Consider the following 26,007-nt stretch of genomic DNA (forward strand, 5'->3'; position numbering starts at 1 on the left):
ACCGACGTGATTCAGTCGGTACCGGTAAAAGTACAGGGTTCGGTACTCAACCCTACCCATAAGAACAAAAATAATCTTGTTTATACCCTTTAACTCAGACAACAACACAACCACAATCATTTAAATGTCACTATGAAACTACAAAACAACAAACATGTTTTTCTGCAGGAAGCCCTGTATTAATAATGTAACAGCAGCAGGTTTTTCCTCACATTGGTTTAAAGTAGCTGTGCACGCTAAAAACGTGCATGTTCGGGACGTGACCACCCATTGGTTTGTGGCTGATTTGTGTTTGTGGTTGGCTTGACTGCTGTTTTGAAGCCAGCCATTTGCATTTTGCTGGTCACCATCTTGGTATATTTCGTGCCAGTAGACCATATTTGGACAAAAGGTTGGAGCTGGGGAGGATGAATTGTCTAAGCCAGTGTTGTTTATGTTTTCAATGGTGCTGCGCTAAGCTAAAGGCTAAAGAAGGAAAGTTACAGATTTTCAACCCTTGTGACTTAAGTATTCATGCAGAGTTTTGCCTGTGAATAAACATGGACCTCCGGGCACTGGCATCATTTATCTGCATCCAAGTAGCTGCTGCCCTACCGTGCAAGGTGCCATCTCCTCAGGAGGGGAGGGATAAACAGTCACATACACACTCACATCAATTTGGGGTTCGGCATCCTGCCCAGGGACACTTTGTTATAACCTGCCTGATTCTCCAAATTGGGGGTTTACCAACCGCCATCTACTATTAAAACACTAACTATTAAAAAGGTAGCTCATACAATAACACTTCAAAACATCTGAACTATCCCTTTATTATGAAACAGTGTAAGCATAGCATGAACAACTCAAAAACAGGACTTTATGCCCTCTTTAAAGTTGTTAGTGGATGAGTGTTAGCACTAGTTGTACAGAGCAGATATCTTTTCAGGTACTTCCTGAATGTCTTGTCTCGTAGCCCATAAACAACTGGACTGATGAGTCGGGGCAGTACGTGAATAAATATCGAAACAGTGTAGCGAATGGCCAGCACCTCTTTTGGTAACAAGAATGTCAGACCCTGTATTATGAGATCATGAACGTAGCTGAGCATACACAGCAGCAGCTGGAAACCGTGGAGGAGGACAGTGTTCCTCGCTTTCTTGGCATCTTTGGCAGCTGCCTTTGCTGCGAACAGGATCCTGAAGTATGTATAGAATAGAGTAAACCAAACAATGACCATACACACTGAGTTGGAAACATCTCTCTTCACTGTCAGATTAGAGTTTCTAAAAATGGTGTCTCTGAGACAAAAAACTCTGGAACGAAAGAATTCCAGGGATTCTGTTGCCAAGGCCACAAATAAATCTGGTAGGATCGAGAGTATACTTATCGCCCAAATCAGGCCAATCACAACATATGTTTTCCTGACTGTACAGATCTGGGTGTGGCGGAGAGGGAAGCCTATGGCGATGTAACACTCTACTGCCATAAATGCTAGTGTTAGGGGATTGTTTAGACTTGCAAATGTAGCGATCATTAGCAGAACAATACATAGAGAGACGTTAAGAGTGAAAACGATGTAACTCAACACCTGAACGAGAGTAAACAGACTCAGAAGAAGGATATCGTTGATCACCAGGTGGATGTACAGGATGTAGCGAGGGTTCATTTTGAAAACCTGTAGGGGAGGACACAAGTGATTAGGAAAACAGAGGAAAAGACTAGAAACTGTACCATTGATGATATTCAGTCCCTGAATTGAACCAAAAAAGGTCCTAGCAGCATAGTTAAGCACTTGCATGTGGCTTGGAAATATATTTATTCATAACTATATCCAGGGCTCAACGCTAACTTTTTAAAGTGGTTGCCAGGCTTGGCAACCATGCAACAGCTTTTGGTTGCTGAAATTGGCAATACGGTTGCCATGTTTTAAACTGCCTATATTTGGAGCTATTCATTTTTTCTATAACTATACCACAGATTTTAATAGTGAAACAATGAGAAAATGGCTTGCAATATAATTTCCCATCCCTCTCAAATGCAACGTATCACAAAACTCACCGATCTGATAACAGTTTTGAGTCACAGATCGGATCAATTTTCAAATCAGCACAAAAAAGGGGGAAATTTAAATGATCACTAAAAATGTAATAATACATTTTAACAATAATTAATTAACAGCATTTTAACGGCTTTATCCAGTTACTACTGTAGCTAACAGTAATGTAGCTAATGTTACCTGCTGCCAAGTGTAACGTGTAATTAATGTTTACTAGTGTGACATGCAGCGATGTTTTTGTTACCTTTAAAGGTCCCATGACATGGTGCTCTTTGGATGCTTTTATATAGACCTTAGTGGTCCCCTAATACTGTATCTGAAGTCTCTTTCCCGAAATTCAGCCTTGGTGCAGAATAACAGCCACTAGAGCCAGTCCCACAATGAGCTTTCCTTAGTATGTGCCATTTCTGTATCTGTAGCAATTGAGTAGGAGAGAGGGGGGGCAAGGTAGAGGGTGGGGGTGTGGCATTGACCAACTGACACTTTGCTCATTTGAAATCCATGATGTCTCTCTTTCATGGGTGGGCCAAATTCTCTGGGCGTGCAAAGCAGAGAAAGGGGAGGTAACCTTGCTCCTTATGACCTCATAAGGAGCAAGATTCCAGATCGGCCCATCTGAGCTTTCATTTTCTCAAAGGCAGAGCAGGATACCCAGGGCTCGGTTTACACCTATCGCCATTTCTAGCCACTGGGGGACCATAGTCAGGTTGGGGGAACGCATATTAATGTTAAAAAACCTCATAAAGTGAAATTTTTCATGCCATGGGACCTTTAACGTCTGTTTCAGAGAGCAGTGCAGACATTTAGGTGGCATCGTAATGAGGCACCGTGTGCCGTTAACATGGACAGAACATTTTATTGCCTTTATCGTTTTACAGCAAACACGCGTGTGGAAAACAGTCGCACAACAGCTGAAATGTTGTGTTGCGCATGAACGTAGTGTTTAACATTTACGGAGACAACCAAATTAAATATTGACTTCTTTTAAAATAAGAATTTCCAGTTTTGTAGGTTTTTATTTGGTTTTATATATTTAAAAAAAACACAAATATTGAACAGGTGGTTGCCAAAGGGGGCAACCAGAGGCCATGAAATGGTTGCCAATTGACTCAATCTGGTTGCCAACGGTAACCGTTACTGTCGAGCCCTGATATCTTATAAGTGTATCACTTCAAATTCATTTTTTAATGCATTTCATTACAAATTGACTTTTTTTTGCTCACCAGTGACTGTGACAGAGAAATATATTTTGCAAGCACATACGTTACATTTTGAAGAGAAAGCAAGTGTGTGAGTGTGTGCGGGCAGAGTTGGGCGTGCACAGAGTGGAGAGGTTGAGAGAGACATGAGGTGTGCGGCAGCTGATTGCCAGCGCACCAAGCAAGAGTATATGAGAGGACATATGAGTAAACTGGGTGAGAGGGGGTATTATTGCACGTTATTATGGACAATAGCAACAATGCAAAAACAATTATTTAGCACAGAATATCTTTTTGTTTGCTCAGACGAAATAATTTTTTGCTGTTGTATAATTTATTTTCAAAATGTAATGTATGTGCTTCCATCCATCCATCTCTGTCCGCTTATCCGGTTTCGGGTCGTGGGGGGAGCTGCTCCAGCAGGGGACCCCAAACTTCCCTTTCCCGAGCCACATTAACCAGCTCCGACTGGGGGATCCCGAGGCGTTCCCAGGCCAGGTTGGAGATATAATCCCTCCAGCTAGTCCTGGGTCTTCCCCGAGGCCTCCTCCCAGCTGGACGTGCCTGGAACACCTCCCTAGGGAGGCGCACAGGGGGCATCCTTACCAGATGCCCGAACCACCTAAACTGGCTCCTTTCGACGCGAAGGAGCAGTGGCTCTACTCCGAGCTCCTCACGGATGACTGAGCTTCTCACGCTAATGTATGTGCTTGCCAGACATATTTCTCTGTGCTCAAAATATACACCTGCTTGCTCAGGAATGAGGCACAAATATAACTCCATACTTATAAACAAAAATCTAAAGTGAGTACCAGTCCATGTCAGGCACTGATTATATTAGAATACATCAAAACATACTGTTTAATCCTAAGAAGTGATGAAATGATTTTCAACATGGTACACACATGCATACATGCTGAATGGATTTCTAGAAATAGACGAGACTCAGACCTGATGTTTTGAGAATGTGTACACCAGGGTACTGTTGACATAGTTGATGGAGATGCAGAGAACCACAGTAATCACATTCTTTTTTTTTTTGTGTCTGTTACCAACTGTTGTGAAATTGCTGCCAGTATTTGAGAGGTTCATGAGTCGACTGTCCAAACCTGTTTCACCAGACAACTGTTGGTTACATTAGAGTTATAGAGAACAAAATGATAGAATATTATTGATCAGAAGTTCAAGTTCTTTGCCAGACACCAGAGATGTTCACAAGTCATTTTTTGGAAGTCCAAGTCGAGTCTCAAGTCTTTGAGCTTGAGTCCAAGTCAAGTCTCAAGTCTTTGCGGGGCACATCATATGGATACAACTATAAAGATACAATTTGCCTGTTCCCAGCATTAGCACAACACTTTGTGATGGTTAGCTTGCTACCTGTGATGAAATATGCTAAATAAAACGTCTCTTTTACATTAGCAAGTGACTGACCTGTCCGGGTGCGTTTTTAAGTTTTGAAGATGCCTGATGAAGTTCGACGTTGTTGATTCGGCAACAACGTCCAACTAATGGAAAAAGGCACAACTCTGGGAGGACTTGGTGTCGCCATCGTCAATGCATTTATGTGAGTGCGTGCACATAGGCATAGCGCATGCGTTACGTTGCACATTATGGGAAAGGGCAGGGGACATGCAGCTTGTCATACGTTTCCCAAACGTATATGTGCCAATAAAAGAAAACAGAAATACATGAATGAATTGAGATTTGAAAAGCAATAATTGCATGAAATCAGGTTGTTGACGAGTCTCGAAGCTCGAGTCCGAGTCAAGTCTAAAGTCTTTTGAGTCAAGTCGCAAGTCAAGTCTGAAGTGAGCTGTTTGTTCGACTTAAGTGCGACTCGAGTTTGAGTCTCAGACTTGAGTCCCCATCTCTGCCAGACACAAATCAACAGCTGGAAAGAAGCTTTTCATATAAATACAAAGCTTTATAATGTTACATAAAAAATCCAATCCAATCCACCTTTATTTATAAAGCACTTTAAAAACAACATGGTTGACCAAAGTGCTGAACACAATCTAAAATAAGCAATAACATATAGTAGTTGCACAATAGAACAATAAAATAGCAACACAAAAAATTCAAAAAAGAAAAACAACCTCAAAAATCATCCCTCAAACTGAGTTAAAAGCCAAAGAAAATAAATGAGTTTTAAGACGAGATTTAAAAACGGGAAGAGACTCGGTCAATCTGATGTGCAAAGGCAGTTCATTCCAGAGTCTCAGAGCTGCCACCGCAAACGCACAATCACCCCTGGATTTACGTTTGTTCTTAGGGATGACCAGTAGTGCCTGGTCCGCCGACCGGAGCAAACGAGAGGGGGTATAGGGTGCAATCAAATTGGACAAATAGTTGGGGGCCAAATCATGCAGACATTTAAAAACAAATAAAAGAATTTTAAAATCTGTGCAAAAATGCACAGGAAGCCAGTGGAGATATTGGAGGATAGGTGTAATATGATCAAATTTTCGAGTTCCAGTTAAAAGACGAGCAACTGCATTTTGAACCAATTTTAATCGTGCCATATTTGATTTGCTAATGCCAGTGTAAATATTAGTCGGACTCATATAGGCCATGAAGAGTAAATTAAATTTGAATATATGTTGCTTGCACAGTGTATTTATCAACAATACTCAGTTTTAGTTTAGTTATTCACATTTGTATGCATGCAGTTAAATTTAACCAACACTTTTTTTTGTCGACTAATCCATTAATTGATTTAATCAACAGATCTATAACACTGAGTTTGTCCACAAAGAATCACATAAGTCTCAGCTTTTCATCTTTGTCTGCCAGAGATAAGATCATAAGTAGAGCTGGGCATCACCAATGGTTTAGTTGATGAAAGACATTCTCAGAAAACTCCTGCTGTAAATATACAAGCACGAAGCAACGCTTAAATATTTTTTTATAATGCACCAGTTAATGTTTACATTAAGAATTGACCCTCAAAAAGTTAGTTTAAAGTATTTTTACTTAACAGGACTAACTTGACAGTTATTGAAAAGGCATATACTGTATTAAAATATTGATTTCTGGATTTTCTGAATCAATATCAGATCACCCAAAAAAACGATTATTTTAACCCAGCCCTACTCATAAGTGCCTTGTTATTGAATCATGAATCATTCATCATGAAAAAATCATAAAAACTGAATCATCGACTGAAGATAAGTTTTTGTCGACTAAGATGGGGCAGCCCTAGTGAAAACACATAATTACATTTCCACTCTGTATTCAGTATTTTCTGTTACAGATCAAATTATTTCTAATTCTTCTTGTGTCCCTTACAAACCGGTTAAACCCTTTGAGCTGATATAAAAAAGCTGTGAACTTAATTAAAATGAATACAATACTTAACGTAAACCTGCTAATGCACTCAAAATCTGAACTACAATAGTCCATTTTTATAGGAGACATTTTGAAATGTTACAAAAACACAAGTGTAAACAATATAAGAAATAATAAGTGCTTCAGTTTCAGGTTCCTGGTTCTGTTCATGCTGACTCACTTTCACACTGTCATAACTTAGTGGGACACAGAACAAAGTCATAATAGAGGTTATTAGTAACACCTGGAGTTTTCCTAATAGGTCAAAGACAAGTCAAACAGTCTGCTGAAGAAGGCACATCCCATAAACCTTTTTGTTAATCAGACATATGAATCTATAAAATACATGCATGACATTTATGAAGTTAATTTTAAGCAGTAATACAAAGGTGATGATTAAAATTATTGCTGGCTGTGTTGCATCTGAAATGCATTTATTAATTAGTTTTTTTAATAAAAACATGCTAGTATATATAGCTGTTTGAAAAATCCATTTTCATCCTATCTTTACCAATATCAATTCATAATAGATCTTCAGCTTTAGGTCTCTGTCTCTGCATCACACTCTCTGCACTTAAGAAAGCACTTGTACTAATTTTTTCTGTCTCTGTGTAACTGCTTTGGGGTCAATTCTTAACAACATTAAAAATGTAATAATGCAACAGGTTAAAGGGTTCCTTGTACAATTTTAAGCATTAATTTCCTGAGAATGTCCTTCATATTCACAAAATTGGTGTGTAATTGAAATATTCCTGACCGAATCGATATAGAATCAAATCGGAAAAGAAATCGTCGTTAAGACGATTTCTTTACGTTTTTCTTTACTTTACGTTTTGAAGCCATCAAGAGAGCAAGATTCAAACCATGTTAATGAGAAACATTAAAATTGTTTAATTCTAGAGTAGAGAACATCTTTTTTCAAGTCTGATGTACAAAATGAGCCATACACATTCATAGTAATAGTGCAATCAAAATCAAGATATTTTCTCTTAATACACAGATAATAAAATAGAAGAAATAATATGTACCTACCTTGGCAAAGGTCATATGTGGCAATCGCACAGTTAGTCAGATGTCTTTTGAAATGACCTTTATATAGAAGTTAAATGCAAATGTCATGGGATCGTGTGTGTGTGTGTGTGTGTGTGTGTGTGTGTGTGTGTGTGTGTTTGTGTTTGTGTGAGCTCGCTTGTACATTAGGGGAGGGACTGAAACATTTAATGCCGTTTGTGCAGTATGTTTCATGAGTTTTGTTTCCAAGTTGTAAATTCCAGATGAATTCACAATAAAACAAAATTACTTTACACTGATTTGTCAGATGTGATCTGTACAAAGTGAAATCCAATGAGAGCAAAAATAATCTCATTTAAACTCTGTAACAACACAATCACAATCATTTCATTGTCAGCAAAAAACAAAAACATTTTGCTTCAAATTTCAAACAGGAAGCCCTGTATCAGTACTGTAAAAGCAGCAGGTTTTTTATGGGTGAAATATGTGCCACCAGAAACTGAATTTGAATCATTTATATTTGAATTTGAATTGCTAAACTTGAATAACTGCATTGAAAAACTGAATCTAAATAGTATAATTTAAAACTGAATTCATTTTTGAATTTTTCTTCACATTCAGTTCTCACAATTCAATTTCAAGTTACTGTGACAGACATCCGGGCAGTTAAAAGATGAAGGAAGAGCAATCGAGCGCAGATCGATAGATTACAGTGGCGCAGATACACAGGATTCCTCTTCAGCCAATCAGCACCTACATTTTGGAGCATAGTACCCGCCATGAAACGAGGAAGAAGTGCTTGCCTTACCTTGACCCAGAGACTGGCGTGAGCCTCGTGACCACCATGGATTCGGCTGGGACAAATACGGTAATGACAATTTAATATATATCTACAATTTAACTATCTTTTTGTTTAACTGTTGTTAACGTTATAGCTATTTTGTAGAAACGTTTGGTTTCGTCCGCGAGCATAAACAAATCATGTTTACAATTACATTAGACAACAGGCACGTTAGCATTGTTTTAGCTATAATTTTAGCAACACAGCGACGAGCAGGGGTGGGGGGCAGACAGGCAAGTCACAGGTGGGACTGGCAAGTTAGCTAGCATGACGCCTTCTATTTCTAGATCTTCTGACTAAGTTTACCAGGACTTATCTGAGCTAACGACATGATCACTGTCACTACATATAAAGACAACGTTGACTTTCACTCGATGCTATTCACTGACGGTAAAAAAATATGTGTCGTTACTGTACGCACTGCTGTTTGTAGACTAGCTCCAGTGCTTGGTGCTGCGTTACTAAATTTATAGCTCAAACAATGCTTACGTGCTAGTCGTCAAATGTAACTGTAAACATGATTTGTTTATGCTCGCGGACGAAACCAAACATTTCTACAAAATTGCTATAACATTAACAACAGTTAAACAAAAGATCGTTAAATCGTAGATATATATTAAATTGTCATTACCGTAATTGTCCCAGCCGAATCCATGGTGGTCACCTGGCTCACGCCTGTCTCTGGGTCAAGGTAAGGCAAGCACTTCTGCCTCGTTTCATGGCAGAACTGTGCTCCAAAACGTAGGTGCTGATTGGCCGAAGAGCAGTCCTGTGTGTCTACGCCAATGAACTTTATCTATCGATCTGCGCTTGATTGCTCTTCCTTCATCCTTCAACTTGAAATTGAATTTTGAGAACTGAATTTGAAATGTGAGAACTGAATGTGTAGATATATATTTTCAGTGAGGATCAAATCGTACTGGACTTCAGTTCCAAACGACTTAATTCAGTTTAAAATTATACTATTCAGATTCAGTTTTGCAATGCAATGATTCAAATTAAACAATACAACTTCAAATTATGTGATTCAAATTCAGTTTTTCAATGCAATTATTGAAGTTTAGCAATTCAAATTCAAATATAAATTATTCAATTTCAGTTTCTGGTGGCACATTTTTCAGCCCATAGTTTTTCCTCACATTGTTTAAATTAGATGTGCACGTTAAAAATGTGCATTTTCGGGACTTGACCTCTAGCTCACCCATTGATTTGTGTCTGATTTGTGTTTGTGGTTGGCTTGACTGAGGTTTTGAAGCCAGCAATTTGCATTTTGCTGGCTGCCATCTTGGTATATTTCGTGTTAGAATTGACCATATTTGGATAAAAGGGCGGAGCTGGGTAGGATGATGTGTCCAAGCCAGTGTTTATGGTTTCAATGGTGCTAAGCTAAGCTAAAGGGTAAAGACATAGACTGTATAATATTAATGGACAAAGCATCCGGTTCGGCTTTAAGTGCCTTTAAGTGCCGTAAACCTGCATTCTATCTGAATTCCAGCAGGGGGTGACACGTGCGGAGAAAAAGGAGGTCGGTTTCTGTAGAAGTCTTTGAGAAAGTGACCCACATCTCACTTGATTACCTCAGTAAACATTTTCATAATGAGTTTATGGTCTCAATCGCTACTTTTAAGTCTTTTGCAACACAGGATGATGTTCATTTTTTGAAGTATGGCCTTGTTGATTTTAAAATCGGCGATAAAGCAGGGGGTGTTTTAGGGTGTGGCTATGATGTGATTGCCAGTGAAAATGTGTAACGTAACGTAGAGTGTAAGGGCTCCTCCTTCACTCCTCCCTCTTGTCTAAAATCATCACATCCGCTACCAGGATGGCTGCGCCCGTACCAGCAAACTCGACGACTCATCTCCACAAACCAATTGGTGATGTCACACATGCTCTGTCCATTAATATTATACAGTCTATGGCTAAAGAAGGAAAGTTACAGATTTTCAACCGTTGACTGTGACTCAAGTATTCAGGCAGTTTTGCCGGTGAATAAATGCCGACCTCCGGGCGCTGGCACCGTTCATCTGCATCCGAGTAGCTGCTGCACTACCGTGCAAGGTGCCATCTCATCAGGAGGAGAGGGATAAACAGTCACATACACACTCACATCAATTTGGGGTTCGGTATCCTTTGTTATAATCTGCCTGAATTCTCCAAACTGGGGGATTGCCAAACCACCATCTACTGCTAAAACAGTAACTATTAAATACATCCATACTTCAAAACATCTGAACTATCCTTTTATTATGAAACATTGTAACAGTGTAAGCATAGCATGAACAACTCAAAAATAGGACTTTATGTCCTCTTTAAAGTGTTTAGTGGATGAGTGTTAGCACTAGTTGTACAGAGCAGATATCTTTTCAGGTACTTCGTGAATGTCTTGTCTCATAGCCCATAAACAACCGGACTGATGAGTCAAGGCAGTACCTGAATAAATATCACGAGAGTGTAGCGAATGACAAGCACCTCTTTTGGTAACAAGTATGTCAGACCCTGTAGCATGAGATCATAAACACTGAAAAAAATGTAATCATTGACTTTAATTAAATTTATTATGTCAACAGGTTCCACGTATTTTTATTCGGTTAGTTAAAAGCAAAAATATTAAGGTAATTTAATTTAACTAACTTATGTTACAGTAACACAATAATTGTAAATTCAGCTAATTAAAATGTTTTACTTCTGATCAACAAGAGACATTTAAGCTTAACCAAATTAAGTCTGTTATGTTATATTAACCCAAATAATATATGTACAGGCTACATATTTTACATTTGTCAATTCAGCATATATCTCATTTGTAGTCATTAAATAATGCATTTAAGTTCAGTTAATGAAAACATTAGGTTTTCATCTACTATAAGTTTTACTATTTAATTTGACATAATTCAAGTTTGTCAACCGGTTGCACACAAATGAATTTGGTACACCCAACATAGTTTTCTTATTTCCTTTATTCACCAACACAACAGTGATTCAGTAACATTTTGGTGCAATTATATACACTACAGTAATATTGTATACAATAAAGTAACATTTAAATGCATGTACACATTTGTAACACATGGAATTACAGCTGCAAATATTAGTCGATTGATTGATAGCAAATTAATAAATAATTCACACTTTTAAATAACTCGTACTTTTTACGGTTTAATAAATAATTAATACTTTTTACAGTTTTCAAATTTGTTTAAAACTAAATAATAGTCTCTCCATCTAACAGCCTTGCCACTGGAAACTTAGATGTTAACACTTTAACAAACATCTACTCTCTGTTAAAGTAGTATTTATTTAAAGGGGTGATAGAATGATTATATAGGGTATTTCACACTGTTCCTTATGGTCTCCTAATGGGGTATGTAACATTAGTTGGGCTGAAAATGGCCTGATTGATATTGTATTGGCGCTTATGCATCCCTGTGTTTTGGCCATATTTCTCACAAGAGCTTTTCTTCCAAATATGGTATGGTCATGAATATTTAGATGAGCTGCGCGCTGCTTGGTTGAGCCTTATCCCCGTACACACACGTAGAGACGCGCGCTGATTGGTTGAGCGAATCAGCATACACACGCATTAGAGACGCGTGCTGATTGGTTGAGCGAATCCCCAATACACACACATTAGAGACGCAACAGAATCTCTCAGAATATTCCAGACACTGCAATGTTTCGTTACCAAATTCACTTCTGAGACTTTTTAATGCGAGAAATCAACTATATAAAGCTCAAATATGGGCCGTTCTACGAAAATGGATGGATAATTGCAAATGTGGTAAAACTGTGTGTCAGAGTTGACCGGTGCTGCCTGTGTTGCTCGCCGCCCGGCCTGACTTCCTCCACAGACCCCGGCCTCCTGTGAGCTCGATTGAGCTCCGGCACGGCTGGCAGCCCACAGCACCTCATACCCGCGCAAAGTCACCGTTTGGGCTAATGGACTAGCTACCAAACGCCGCTGCCCTGACAGAGCTCCAGGGCCTGCAACTCCTCTCTTCCTGCTAGCTAAATGGCCCGTGTATGAGAGTGAGAGCGTAGTCAGTGAGCTTGTTACACCAGCAATCTCTTACCACCATTTTCGGTCATAATTCGAGTATATTTACAGTTTGAATTTCGTCACGCCACTTATACAACATCTAACTAAATGTCTTATAAAGCTAAAAACGGTGTCCGATTTCAAGTTAATGAATATTTGTGAACTGTAAGGGTTTCGTTAGCTGCAACTGTCACTTCAATCCTATGTGTACAGATTTCGGCTAGTTAGCTTCATTTTGGTCGTAATTCAAGTATATTTACAGTTTGAATTTCGTCACGCCACTTATACAACATCTAACTAAATGTTTTATAAAGCTAACAACGGTGTCCGATTTCAAGTTAATGAATATTTGTGAACTGTAAGGGTTTTGTTAGCTGCGACTGTACCTTCAATCCTAGCTGTATGTAGCTACAAATCACGGATAGTTAGCTTCATTTTCGGCGTAATTCGAGTATATTTACAGTTTGAATTTCGTCACGCCACATATACAACATCTAACTAAATGTATTATAAAGCTAACAACGGTGTCCGATTTCAAGTTAATGAATTTTTGTGAATTCCAGAGGAATTTTAAGACGAGGCTAGCTAGCTCTCATTGATAGAGCTCCATCCAGCCGCAGGCTCTATCAATGAGACTCACGGACAAGCAGCGTTTATTTCCCCAATTGTTTGTTTAAATAACTCAACACATTATAATTACACACGTTAAAAGAGTAACTGCAACCTGTGGTAAGAGATTGCTGGCGTAACAAGCTCGCTGACCGCGCTTTCACTCACATACACCGGGCATTTAGCTAGCAGGAAGAGGGGAGTTGGAGGCCCTGGAGCTCTGTCAGAGCAGCGGCGTTTTGTAGTCCATTAGCCCAAAACGGTGACTTTGCGCGGGTACGGAGTGCTGTGGGTTGCCAGCCGTGACTGAGCTCCATCTATCTCACAGCAAGCCGGGGTCTGTGAAGGAAGGCAGGCCAGGCGGCGAGGTAGCAACATAGGCAGCACCGGCCTCTGAACTCCGACACAGTCGGATAAAATTTGCAATTAGACATACATTTTTGTAAAATGGCCCATATTTGACCTCTACATAGTTGATTTCTCGCATAAAAAAGTCTCAGAAGTGAATGTAATGGTAAAATAGCAGATGAACAATGTATACAATTTCTGAGATCTGCATGACCTAGAGTCAGAAGACTAACCGATCTCAGGTCAGTTGTGTAGCCTATGCAAATGTTGGGGCGTGACAAACACAGAGACTAGAGCCAAATGAGGAGGAGCCGAAATAGTTGACGTCAACTATGGGGCTCGTTGAGATTCGCCCGTTTTCAGAGGCAGTTTCAAATAGTGAGATTTGCAGAGAAAAGAGGTGTCAGTGGGATGTAGAGGTTCTATGTATGTCCTAGTTACCTACTAAACTGTCATTATTCAACTATGACAAGGTAAAATCAGTTTTTCATTCTATCACCCCTTTAACAGGTATATGAAAGATGGTCTGATGATTGAACTTCCTTGCAGTTGTTTTTGATGCAGCTTAGTGTTAAAACATCCACAAAATATCCTTAGTTATATATCAACCGTTTTTACGCAGCATGGTCTCTCAATTCTACATCACTTCTCTAGTAGTGCCACTAAACTACCAATTTTCATGTATGGTATAAGTTCACCTTCACCAGCCATCTTTATCAGCTCGCTTTCGGGTCTGAAGTTTCCACGAAGCTTGCGCAGAGATCCACTGCGCACAGGGGCGGATTAAGGTGGTCAGGGGCCCCTAGGCTGCTCTTTGTGTGAGCCCCCCCCGATCATTGCGCTTTACTGGAAAAATGTATTTAGACACACACACACACACACACACACATACACACACCAATTACCACCACACCACATAGGTAAAATGAGAAAACTACATCATAAAACTAACATCAACAGAGATGTAAGTGGAAAGAATACCAGATATTATCCTCTGCCACCACAGCACCAAAACAATTACAATGGAAATGTAACTATAAACAGCAAAGCAGCAGAATTCCCTGGAATCACAGTTCAACAGCAAGCTTTATAAGTCAACGGGTAGGCTACAGGATCTGCATCAGTGCAGAACAAAATCACAACATCACTACCAGTGGTGGAAGAAGTATTCAGATCTTTTACTTCAGTAGAAGTACTAATACCATACTGTCCTGCATTGAAAATGTTACTTAAGTAAAAGTATGTAAGTATCATCACGAAAATGTACATGAAATAGTTAAAGTGAAAGTACTGAATGTCGAAAAATCCTCATATTCTTTAAACAAACCAAACAGTTCTGTCAATCAACTAGTGTTTAACGGTCTCATCATCTCAGCTGGACTTGTAGCCGTTATATTGTCGGCTAGTTTACTTTAGAATCAAACATCAGATGTTATAAACTACATGTGTTTTGTGTACAGAAATCTTAATGTGTAAAGTAACTAGTAACTAAAGCTGTAACAGATGTAAAGTACAAGTACCTCAACATTTGGACTCAAGTACAGTACTAGAGTACATGTACTTAGTTACATTCCACCACTGATCATTACTGAGACACAAACCACTGTGCAATACACTAAACTGTGAATAAAATAAAAATAAAAAAACAGCAGCAGCAACACATAACACTGTTATTAACAACAATAATGAAACAGCAGCACAACACGTAGGCTACATATTGTTGCATAATCATCACGCCTTTAGAATTTTTTTAGAATTCACATGCAGGATCCGAGCTATAGGTAGCAGCAGGGACGGACTGGGACCAAAAATTGGCCCTGGCATTTTGGCCCAGACCAGCACACCACGTAAGATCACAAATACCAGCCGTCCTTGCACTCCCCTGAATATGTATAGCAACTCCTACTCCTTAAAAATACTAACGTCATGTAATGAGTAAGCAAGAATCAGTGAGAGTTGACACATTAAATACAAAAAAGTGCCATTTATTAATATAATAAAAACGGTATACTCCTCATGAATCATAAAACAAGCTATATATATATATATATATATATATATATATATATATATATATATATATATATATATATATATATATATATATTTATCATTTCACGACTGAAGAGGCCCTGTGCTTTAATTTGAATTGGTCTATCATGAGTTTTTGTCTGCCAGTGCAGATAGAAAAGCTACAATTCTCATTAAGAAAGTTTGCATGATGTGCAACGTTTATCTAGGCTACTTTAAGGACACAAATGCACAAGCTTAAGGTTTGATGAACCTTAAGGTGGTGTTTTGCTTATTATTAAGATGTAGGCTACTTTGTTGAATGAAAGGCAGGCTAATATAGCCTAATAGTAATAAAACGGTGAGAAAATGATCAGTCAAGACTCAGATACCGGCGCACTTAGCCAAACTAATGCAATGATACAGTATAGCATGCCTATTTCTTATATTGTTGTAGTGTTATCATCAACAGTTTGTCCACCACTCAGTTTTATCAAGGGGTTAAGTGTTTTAAGGGGAGTTGTGTTTACCGCAGGTTGTAGCCTCACTCCCTCATCTCTGTCCCTCTCCTCCTGAGTCTCCTCCTCACTCTGCATGTCACTGTAGCCGACACCAGCACCACTATCATCGGCCACGGGAGCTGATGAAGGTCCTGCTACGAGTAAGCCCTGACTGCAGTACGCAGATCGAGGAGTGGCTCAATGTGGGTGGAGCTAAACGTTTGACTCCGCCCACTTGCCAAATAGCAATTGGCAGAGCCATTTCTCTATCACTCTGGCAATTGGTGTGAGGGGAAAACGCAGGACTTTCAAGCTGACCGGAGATCTTTTCCCGCGTTTGAAGTTTGCTTTTCCCGTTGTTGTTTTTCTTAACCCAACCGTCCGTTGTTGGCGTCCCCCAGAGACATGGGCTCGTTTCCCGCGAATTACGTTTGCTTTCCCCGTTATCCTTTCCTTAACCCAGCGGCGGAGTGGAACCAAAACATCTACCGGGAAATTATGTAGGCCACCGGCCGGCAGGCAGTGTCCGTCCGCGGGCAGATAGCGTCTCTCCGCGGGAAGCCAGCGTCCGTCCGCGGGCAGCCAGCCGGCAGCCAGCGTCCGTTCGCGGGCAGCCAGCGTCCGTCCGCGGGCAGCCAGCGGGCAGCCAGCCGGCAACCAGCGTCCGTTCGCAGCCAGCCAGCGTCCGTCCGCGGGCAGCCAGCCGGCAGGTTAGTCCGTTCGCGGGCAGCCAGCGTCCGTCCGCGGGCAGCCAGCGTCCGTCCGCGGGCAGCCAGCGTCCGTTCGCGGGCAGGCAGCCGGCAGGTTAATCCGTCCAGACTTTCCCGATTGCCACTCCGCCTCTGCCTTAACAACCGTCAGTTGTTGTCTGGCGTTCCCCAGAGACCAGGGCTCATTTCCCGGGAGTCATGTTTGCTTTCCCCGTTCTTCTTTTCCTAAACCCAACCCCTTTCTTTTTTCCTTTTTACAATTCAAATATCATTGTTTATTATAATCTATATATCTATAATTCAAATATCATTATTTCTTATAATCTATATATCTATAATATATATTATAAAGGTGTTGCATTGACGTTTAATAATGTGCTGCCTGATGCCCGCAACCAGATGGCGCGCCCACACAGTTAAACGTTTAGCTCCGCCCACATTTGGCCCAACCCCGATCTGCGTACTGCAGTCAGGTGCAATTGTGCCTGCTACTGGCCAAAACATGTCTGTCCATTTGGCACATTTGGCAGCGCTTCTTTTTCTCACGCAGCTTCTCTGCACCTCCTTTGCGTTTCTTCTCCATGATCTCTATCACTGTTCTAGCCTGGCAGATGCACACCCGAAACTGCATGCAGGCAGAAATCCCAAAGAGGGTGCTGTTTAAAGATATGACGTCCTCTGCATTGTCTTGGTTAACGTTATCGCTTCACCTAGCGCCACTCCACAGCTAGCTGCTGCTGTAGCGGCATATTCATCGCTTTGGACTGTTGTTCATCATGTCTGTATCCCCAACAGTATAGTCGTAAAAGTTTGTCATCTTTGGCAGCGTTACAAATAATACTTATCGGACTTTTTTCTTTTATTTGAGCGTTTTCGCCGGTAACTTAGTTAGTTTACTGTCTTAGACTCGTCTTTGCTCGTCTCTGTTTGTGTACTTCCCAGTTCTCCGGTCACTGTGTGTTTATCTTCGTGCGACGCGCACCGTTATGGACTAGTCCATTTCAATGTGAAAGTAGGGGGTGTATGGAAAAAAATTGTCTATGTGATATTTTTGACTAAAGTGTTTTTTGGCCAGCCCAGAGTCAATTGAAAAAAACAATGGGCCGCCGATCTAGGCCTAACACTTTTATGGGCCGGACAAAAAAAAAGAAAAAAAAAAGTAATGATAATAAATTGTCTGGACAATCTGGGGCCCCTGCACATGTGGGGCCCCTAGGCTGCAGCCTAGTAAGCCTGTGCATTAATCCGCGCCTGACTGCGCAACTGGGTTATAGGTTGCCAGGTTGAGATGACAAACGGGTTGATAATTGTATATGGTGTTAGGATGTGTTTCATACAAGATCTGGCAACTGGTCAACATTAAACAAACATATTGGTCTGATTATTTATAAAGGAGTTGGGGCCATGCAAATTACGTGTGTTTCCCGGGAGAAATAACAAACTGGGAGGGGTCTGGGAGATAGGGCTAAAAAACGTGAGAAACCCGGGAAAAACGGGAGTGTTGGCAGCTTTGGGATAAACAGCAAACCGACCTGGGTCATACAGCTAACGTTAGCTAGCTAGCTAAGTTTGCTCGCGAACATGTCGAAGACCCACCTGCTTTTACAGCAGTTTGCATCACAAACACAAAGTACAATCATACTCAACATTAAAATATTACAAAACAGGTTAGAGTGAAAGAAAATGTCCTCCTACCTTTCCAAATCAGACACCAAACACCAATTGCAACTTTTCCCACAGAATTACCAAAATTAACCGAAGGAAGGTCAGGCGGGGTCAAGTCAGAAGTTCAAAGCTATACGCATGCGCAGTCTGACGCATCTCAGTCTTCTTCTCCGTTTTTGGTTTAAATGGCAGTTGGTGTTTTATACTGCCGTCTTCAAGATGTAACAAGTAGCTTGCAATATATAATATCCTATCCCTATCAAATGCAACGTATCACAAAACTCAAAGATCAGATAATGGTTTTGAGTCACAGATTGGATCAATTTTCAAATCAGCACAAAAAAGCAGGACATTTTAATAATTATTAAAATAACTTTTAATAGTAATTACTTCTTTCACCAATAAATTTCTGTTAAACGACAAAAATAGATCAGAAAATTGTATCTTACAATAACATTGAATGCACCACGAGGTTTACCAGTTTTAAGTAAACGCAACCTTTAGTCCCGTCTGTGTTGTTTTTCGGGCAAATGCAGTGACCAAGTGCATGCTAGCAAAGATCCTGGTGCTACTTTGTGTTTTTTAGCTCATAGCCTTAGCGCCATCACAGGTGTACGTCCCGCTGTTGGAATACTCTACAGTGAAATACAATCACACTTTTACACCGTTTATCTGTCAGCATTTTAACAGTGTTTAATCCAGTTACTACTGTAGCTAACGTTAGGCTAACTTTAAGTTACTGAAAGTGTTAATGTTTGCTAGCGTGACATGCAGTCATGCTTCTGTTGCCTCTAAAGTCTGTTTAAGAGCATCAGAGGGCAGCGCAGACATTTAGGTGGCACCATAATGATGCACCGAAATCCTCGTCACTATTCCGTATGGTAGATACCGGGCATCGGTGCCACATTAGCACTGAATTTTAACATGCGCCGTTAACGTGAACAGAAAAGTGTATTGCCTATATCCTTTTACAGCAAACGCGTGTGGAAAACAGTCGCACAACAGCTGAATTCAATTCAATTTTATTTACAGTATCAAATCATAACAATAGTTATCTCGAGACACTTTACAGATAGAGTAGGTCTAGACCACACTCTATAATTTACAAAGCCCCAACAATTCTAATAATTCCTCCAAGAGCAAGCAGTGCAACAGTGGCGAGGAAAAACTCCCTATTAGGAAGAAACCTCGGACAGACCCAGGCTCTTGGTAGGCGGTGTCTGACGGTGCCAGTTGGGGATGTGATGAACAGTGGCAATAATAGTCACATTAATAATGGAACAGTGACTTCAAATGGTAGTCGTAGCAGTTCATGTCATATCAGGGCGTTGCAGGGCATGACAGGATTTAGCGTGGCACAGCAGAGCATGGATGGACGTAGCAGGAAGCAGCAGGGTTCAGCAGGATGCAGCATGACATTGCAGGGCACTGCAGAGCTTAGCAGGGAGTGCAGTAGGACCACGGCGACAGCTGCAACCAAGATCTTGGTGCCAACATACTCCAAGGAAATATGCTGGGTGGAAAAAACATAAGGACTAGTTAGAAGGTTAGTAACAAGCATTTCTGGGACAGGATGCACACAAATGGAAAGGGAGAGGAGAGAGCAGCTCAGTGTGTCAAAGGAAGGAAGTCCCCCGGCAGTCTAGAACTATAACAGCGTAATTAAGAGAGACAGGCAGTTTAATGAGAAAAGCCTTGTCGGGCTATAACTCTCCCCTGCCAGATTGGACTGTACTGGCCTGCCTCCATCTACTTTTGTTATATTATTAATCTGACGACTATGAAGAGAAGCAGGTGGCCGGGATAAGCAGACGCTGCAACTCCTCACTCCCTAACTAAACCTAGAGTTTTAAGTCAATTCTTAAATGCGGTGACAGTTTCTGTCCCCCAAACCCAGATTGGGAGCTGGTTCCACAGGAGAGGAGCCTGGTAACTGAAGGCTCTGGCTCTCATTCTACTTTTAGAGACTCTAGGAACCACAAGTAACTCTAAATTCTCGGAGCACAGTGCTCTAGTGGGACAATAAGGTACTAAGAGCTCTTCTAGGTAAGATGGTGTTTGACCATTTAGAGCTTTGTAGGTCAGGAGAAGAATTTTAAATTCAGGCCTGGATTTTACAGGAAGCCAATGCAGAGAAGCTAATACAGGAGAAATATGATCTTTTCTCTTAGTCAGAACACGCGCTGCAGCATTCTGGATCAGCTGGAGAGTCTTAAGGGACTTATTTGAGCAACCTGACATAAGGGAATTACAATAGTCCAGCCTGGAAGTAACGAATGCATGGACTAGTTTTTCAGCATCGTTTTGAGACAGGAAATTCCTAATTTTGGCAATGTTATGAAGATGAAAAAAGGCTGTTCTTGAGGTTTGTTTTAGATGGGCGTTAAAGGATATATCCTGATCAAAAATAACCCCTAGATTTTTGACAGTAGTGCTGGAGGCCAGGGCAATACCATCCAGAGTATCTATATCTTTAGATAATGAGGTTCGGAGGTGTTTAGGGCCCAGCACAATAACTTCAGTTTTGTTAGAGTTTAACATCAGAAAATTGTAGGTCATCCAGGATTTTATATCATTAATGCACGCTTCAAGTTTAGCTAACTGACTGGTTTCGTCTGGTTTGATTGACAAGTATAATTGAGTGTCATCCGCATAACAGTGAAAGTTAATTGAGTGTTTCCTAATAATATTACCAAGAGGAAGCATATATAAGGAGAATATAATTGGTCCAAGCACTGAGCCTTGTGGAATGCCATGGCTAACTTTAGCGTACTTGGAGGATTTATCATTAACATTAACAAATTGAGATCGATCAGAGAAATAGGACTTAAATCAGCTTAATGCGATTCCTTTAATGCTAACTAAGTGTTCCAATTTCTGTGACAGGATTGTATGGTCAATAGTGTCAAATGCAGCACTAAGATCTAGTAGAACAAGTATTGAGACAAGTCCTTTGTCTGCAGCAGTTAGAAGGTCATTAGTAATTTTCACCAGTGCCGTCTCTGTGCTATGATGCTTTCTAAATCCTGATTGAAAGTCCTCAAATAAACTATTGCTATGTAGAAAATCACATAACTGATTAGCAACTACCTTCTCAAGGATCTTGGAGAGAAAGTGAAGGTAGATATAGGTCTATAGTTTGCTAAGACCTTGGGATCAAGGGTGTTTTTCTTCAAAAGAGGTTTTATCTCAGCTACTTTAAATGACTGCGGTACATAACCTGTTAATAAAGACATATTGATCATATCTAGAAATGAAGTGTTAAACGGGTAGCGCTACTTTGAATAGCCTTGTTGGGATGGGGTCTAATGGTAGTTGGCTTAGCTGAAGAGACCTTTAACATTAATTGTTGAAGGTCTATAGGATAAAAGCAGTCTAAGTATATGTCAGGTCTAGTCATTCTTTCTAGCAGTCCTGCGTTTAAAGGTGAACCGTTAGAAGTTGAGGGCAAAAGGTGATGGATTTGATCTCTAATTGTTATAATTTTATCATTAAAGAAGCTCATGAAGTCATCACTACTCAGAGCTACAGGAGTAGATGGCTCACTAGAGCTGTGACTCTCTGTCAGCCTGGCTACAGTGCTGAAAAGAAACCTTGGGTTGTTCTTATTTTCTTCTATTAATAATGAGTAATAGTCTGATCTGGTATTTCTGAGGGCCTTCCTAGGTTTTGAGGCTGTCTTGCCAATCCAAACAAGATTCTTCCAGTTTGGTGGAACGCCATTTAGTTTCAAGGTTTCGCAAGATTTTTTTTTGTTTGGGAGTTATACCAAGGTGCTAGTTTCCTTTTCTTCATCATCTTCTTTTTGATAGGAGCAACAGAGTCTAAAGTCGTCCGTAGGCAGGTCGTAGCACTGTCTACAAATGTATCAATTTGGGAGGGAATAAAGTAAACATAAAGGTCCTCTGTTATATTAAAGCATGATATAGATTTAAATGATGTTGGAATATCTTTCTTAAATTTAGCTATAGCACTGTCAGATAGGCATCTAGTGTAGAAACTTTTATCTAATTTAGTATTGTCAGGTAGTAAGAATTCGAAAGTAATTAAAGAATGGTCTGATAATACCGGATTCTGCTGAAATATTATTAAATCCTCAATATCAATACCAAATGCCAGCACAAGGTCGAGGGTGTGGTTAAAACAGTGCGTCGCCTTATGCACACTCTGACTAAAACCAATTGAATCTGATAATGAGTTGAAAGCAGTACTAAGGCTAGCATTGCCAACGTCCACATGGATATTAAAATCACCTACAATAAGTACTTTGTCTGATTTTAGGAATACACATGATAAAAACTCTGAGAATTCAGATAGAAATTCAGAATACGGACCTGGAACTCGGTAAATAACAACGAATATAATTGGCTGTAATGTTTTCCATTCCGGATGTTGAAGATTAAGATCAAGACTTTCAAACGAGTTATAATTTAATTTAGGTTTAGGATTAATTAACAGGCATGAATCAAAGATGGCTGCAACTCCCCCTCCTCGGCCTGAGCCTCTAGGAATTTGAGTATTAATATGACTGGGAGGAGTGGCTTCCTTTAGACTAAAATATTCTTCATGGCCCAGCCAGGTTTCAGTAAGACAAAATAAATCAATTTGATTATCTGATATCAAATCGTTTACCAATACTGCTTTAGAAGACAGACATCTAATATTTAGTAGTCCACATCTAATTTTCCTGTTTTGTTCTCTCGTTGCAGTGGTTGTTTTAATTCCAATTAGGTTGTTAAGTATAGCGCATCTTTTGTTTACCTTTGATTTAACCAATGTCAGTCGGGGGAAAGACACCGTGGTTATTAGACTATGAGTGGGCGGCTGCTCTAATGGAAGCACAGAGGGGCACGTACTATTGCACCTCTGATTACTAATATCACACTTGGGTTGTCATTGTTTATGACCGATAATGAAATGTTGTGTTGCACATGAACGTAGTGTTTAAACTTTACAGAGATAACAAAATACAAAATTGACTTCTTTTGAAATAAGAATTTCCAGTTTTGTAGGTTTTTATTTTTTTTAATATATTTAAAAAAAACACAAATATTGAACAGGTGGTTGCCAAAGGGGACAACCAGAGGCGATGAAACGCTTGCCAATTGACTCATTCTGGTTGCCAAGGGCAACCGTTACTGTCGAGCCCTGATATCATATGTGTATCACTTCAAAATAATTTTTGAATGCATTTCATTACAAATGGAAATTTTTTTGCTCACCAGCAACTGTGACAGAGAAATATATTTTGCAAGCACATACATTCCTTTTTGAAGAGAAAGCGAGTGTGTGAGTGTGTGCCGGCAGAGTTGAGCGTGCACAGAGTGGAGAGGTTGAGAGAGACATGACAAGTGTGCAGCTGTGGTTTGCCAGCGCACCAAGCAAGAGTATATGAGAGGACATATGAGTAAACTGCGTGAGAGGGGTTGTTATTGCATGTTATTATGGATGACAGCAACAATGCAAATACAATTATTGAGCACAGAATATGTTTTTGTTTGCTCAGATGAAATAATCTTTTGCTTGTGTATAATTTATTTTCAAAATGTAATGTATGTGCTTGCCAGACATATTTCTCCGTGCTCAAAATACACAACTGCTCACTCAGGAATGAGGCACAAAAATAACACCATACTTGTAAAAAAAAACTTACACCAAAACTTACAAAAATCTGAAGTGAGTACCAGTCCATGTCTGGCACTGATTATATTAGAATATATCAAAACTGTTTAATCCTATGAAGTGATGAAATGAATTTTTAACTTGGTACACCCATGCATACATGCTGAAAGGATTTACAAATAGACGAGACTCAGACCTGATGTTTTGTGAATGTGTACACCAGGGTACTGTTGACATAGTTGATGGAGATGCACAGAACCACAGTAATCACATTCTTGATTATAGCTGTGTTTAAAGTGTTCCGATACACAACTGTTGTGAAATTGCTGCCAGTATTTGAGAGGTTCATGATTCGACTGTCCAAACCTGTTTCACCAGACAACTGTTGGTTACGTTAGAGTTAAAGAGAACAAAATGATAGAATATTATTGATCAGAAGGTAGAGTTCTTTGCCAGACACAAATCAGCTAGAACGAAGCTTAAAGGGGTGATAGAATGCAAAACCGATTTTACCCTTTCATAGTTGAATAACGACAGTTCGGTGGGTAAATAGGACATATATAGAAGCTCAAAGTCCCACTGACACCCCTTTACTATGAAAATCTCATATTTTGAAACTGCCGCTGAAAACGGGCGAATCCCAACAAAGCTGAGTTGCTTACGCAAGCGTCTCAAAATCCGGAACCTTAAGAGAACAGTCACGCCCCAATATTTACATAGGCTACACAACTGACCTGAGATCAGGTAGTCTTCTGAATCTAGCTAGGTCACGCAGATCTCTGCTATTCCATTACAAAATTCACTTCTGAAACTTTTTATGCGGAAATCAACCATATAAAGCTCAAATATGGGCGGGCCTTTAAAAAGGATGGCTAATTGCAAATTTTCTCCGACTGTGTGTCGGGAGTTTAGTGCCGGTGTTGGTGCTGCCTGGGTTGCTACATCGCCACCGCCCCGACCGCAGTGTCAGCGAGCTTGTTACCACCCGCAATCTTTTACCGCAGCCCGCAGGTTCCAGTTAATATTATAATGGGTATGTGTGTTGAGTTATTTAAACAAACAATCGGGGAAATAAAGCCTCTTGTCCGCGAGTCTCATTGATAGAGCCGCGGTGAGATGGAGTCCATCAATGAGAGCTAGCTAGCCTCCTCCTAACTCTGACATTCACAAAAATACATTCAATTGATATCTGAAATCGGACAAGTGTTAGCTAAGCTTTGTAAGACCTTGAGGAACCTGTAATATTCATGCCGTGACGAAATTCAAACTGTAAATATAATTTAGTTATGGCGACAGTGTAGCTAGCTAGCTGCGGTATTTCCCCATTGTAATGAATGGGACATATAGCAAGCAGCTGCTGGTCCTACAAAGACGCCTCGCGTTCATAAAAATGCCTTAAAATCAAATCTGACACAACGGTTAGCTTTATAAGACATTGGGGAATGATGTTATATAAGTGGCGTGACGAAATTCAAACTGTAAATATAATTTAGTTATGGCGACAGTGTAGCTAGCTAGCTGCGGTATTTCCCCATTGTAATGAATGGGACATATAGCAAGCAGCTGCTGGTCCTACAAAGACGCCTCGCGTTCATAAAAATGCCTTAAAATCAAATCGGACACAACGGTTAGCTTTATAAGACATTGGGTAATGATGTTGTATAAGTGGCGTGACGAAATTCAAACTGTAAATATAATTTAGTTATGGCGACAGTGTAGCTAGCTAGCTGCGGTATTTCCCCATCGTAATGAATGGGACATATTGCAAGCAGCTGCTCGTCCTACAAAGACGCCTCACGTTCATAAAAATGCCTTAAAATCAAAGTGGCGTGACGAAATTCAAACCGTAAATATATTATAGTTATGCCGGCAGCTGGCCGCGGAGCCCCGTAGTGCAGTATCCACAAAGGGTGACTTTGCCCTGGGTATGGAGCCCAGCAGGCTGCCGCTTTCTCGTCAGACTGTGTGGAGCTCCTAAAGTCCGACACGTCTTACCAAATTTGCAATTAGACATCAAATTTTGTAAAACGGCCCATATTTCAGCTTTATATAGTTGATTTCTCGCTTAAAAAAGTCTCAGAAGTGAATTTGGTA

The 26,007-nt window shown here is 40.2% G+C and overlaps 1 protein-coding gene across 1 annotated transcript; it reads right to left on the reverse strand.

Annotated features, from left to right (window-relative positions):
- Positions 1-856: 856 nt before the first annotated feature.
- On the reverse strand, positions 857-24,262 carry LOC120557109 (odorant receptor 131-2-like). Its single transcript, XM_039797141.1, has 2 exons — positions 24,110-24,262; positions 857-1,654 (listed from the first exon to the last, which is right to left on the reverse strand). The coding sequence occupies exons 1-2, from the start codon at positions 24,260-24,262 to the stop codon at positions 857-859; spliced, it is 951 nt and encodes a 316-aa protein (XP_039653075.1).
- Positions 24,263-26,007: the final 1,745 nt, after the last annotated feature.

The sequence above is a fragment of the Perca fluviatilis genome, chromosome 4 (genome assembly GCF_010015445.1).
Source record: "Perca fluviatilis chromosome 4, GENO_Pfluv_1.0, whole genome shotgun sequence".
NCBI lineage: Eukaryota > Metazoa > Chordata > Actinopteri > Perciformes > Percidae > Perca > Perca fluviatilis.

Coding starts and splice junctions, on each gene's coding strand:
- LOC120557109 (XM_039797141.1), bottom strand. CDS start 24,262: ATGAACCTCTCAAATACTGGCAGCAATTTCACAACAGTTGTGTATCGG. Junction 1,655..24,109: donor ACACATTCACAAAACATCAG/GTCTGAGTCTCG, acceptor CCTCCCCTACAG/GTTTTCAAAATGAACCCTCG.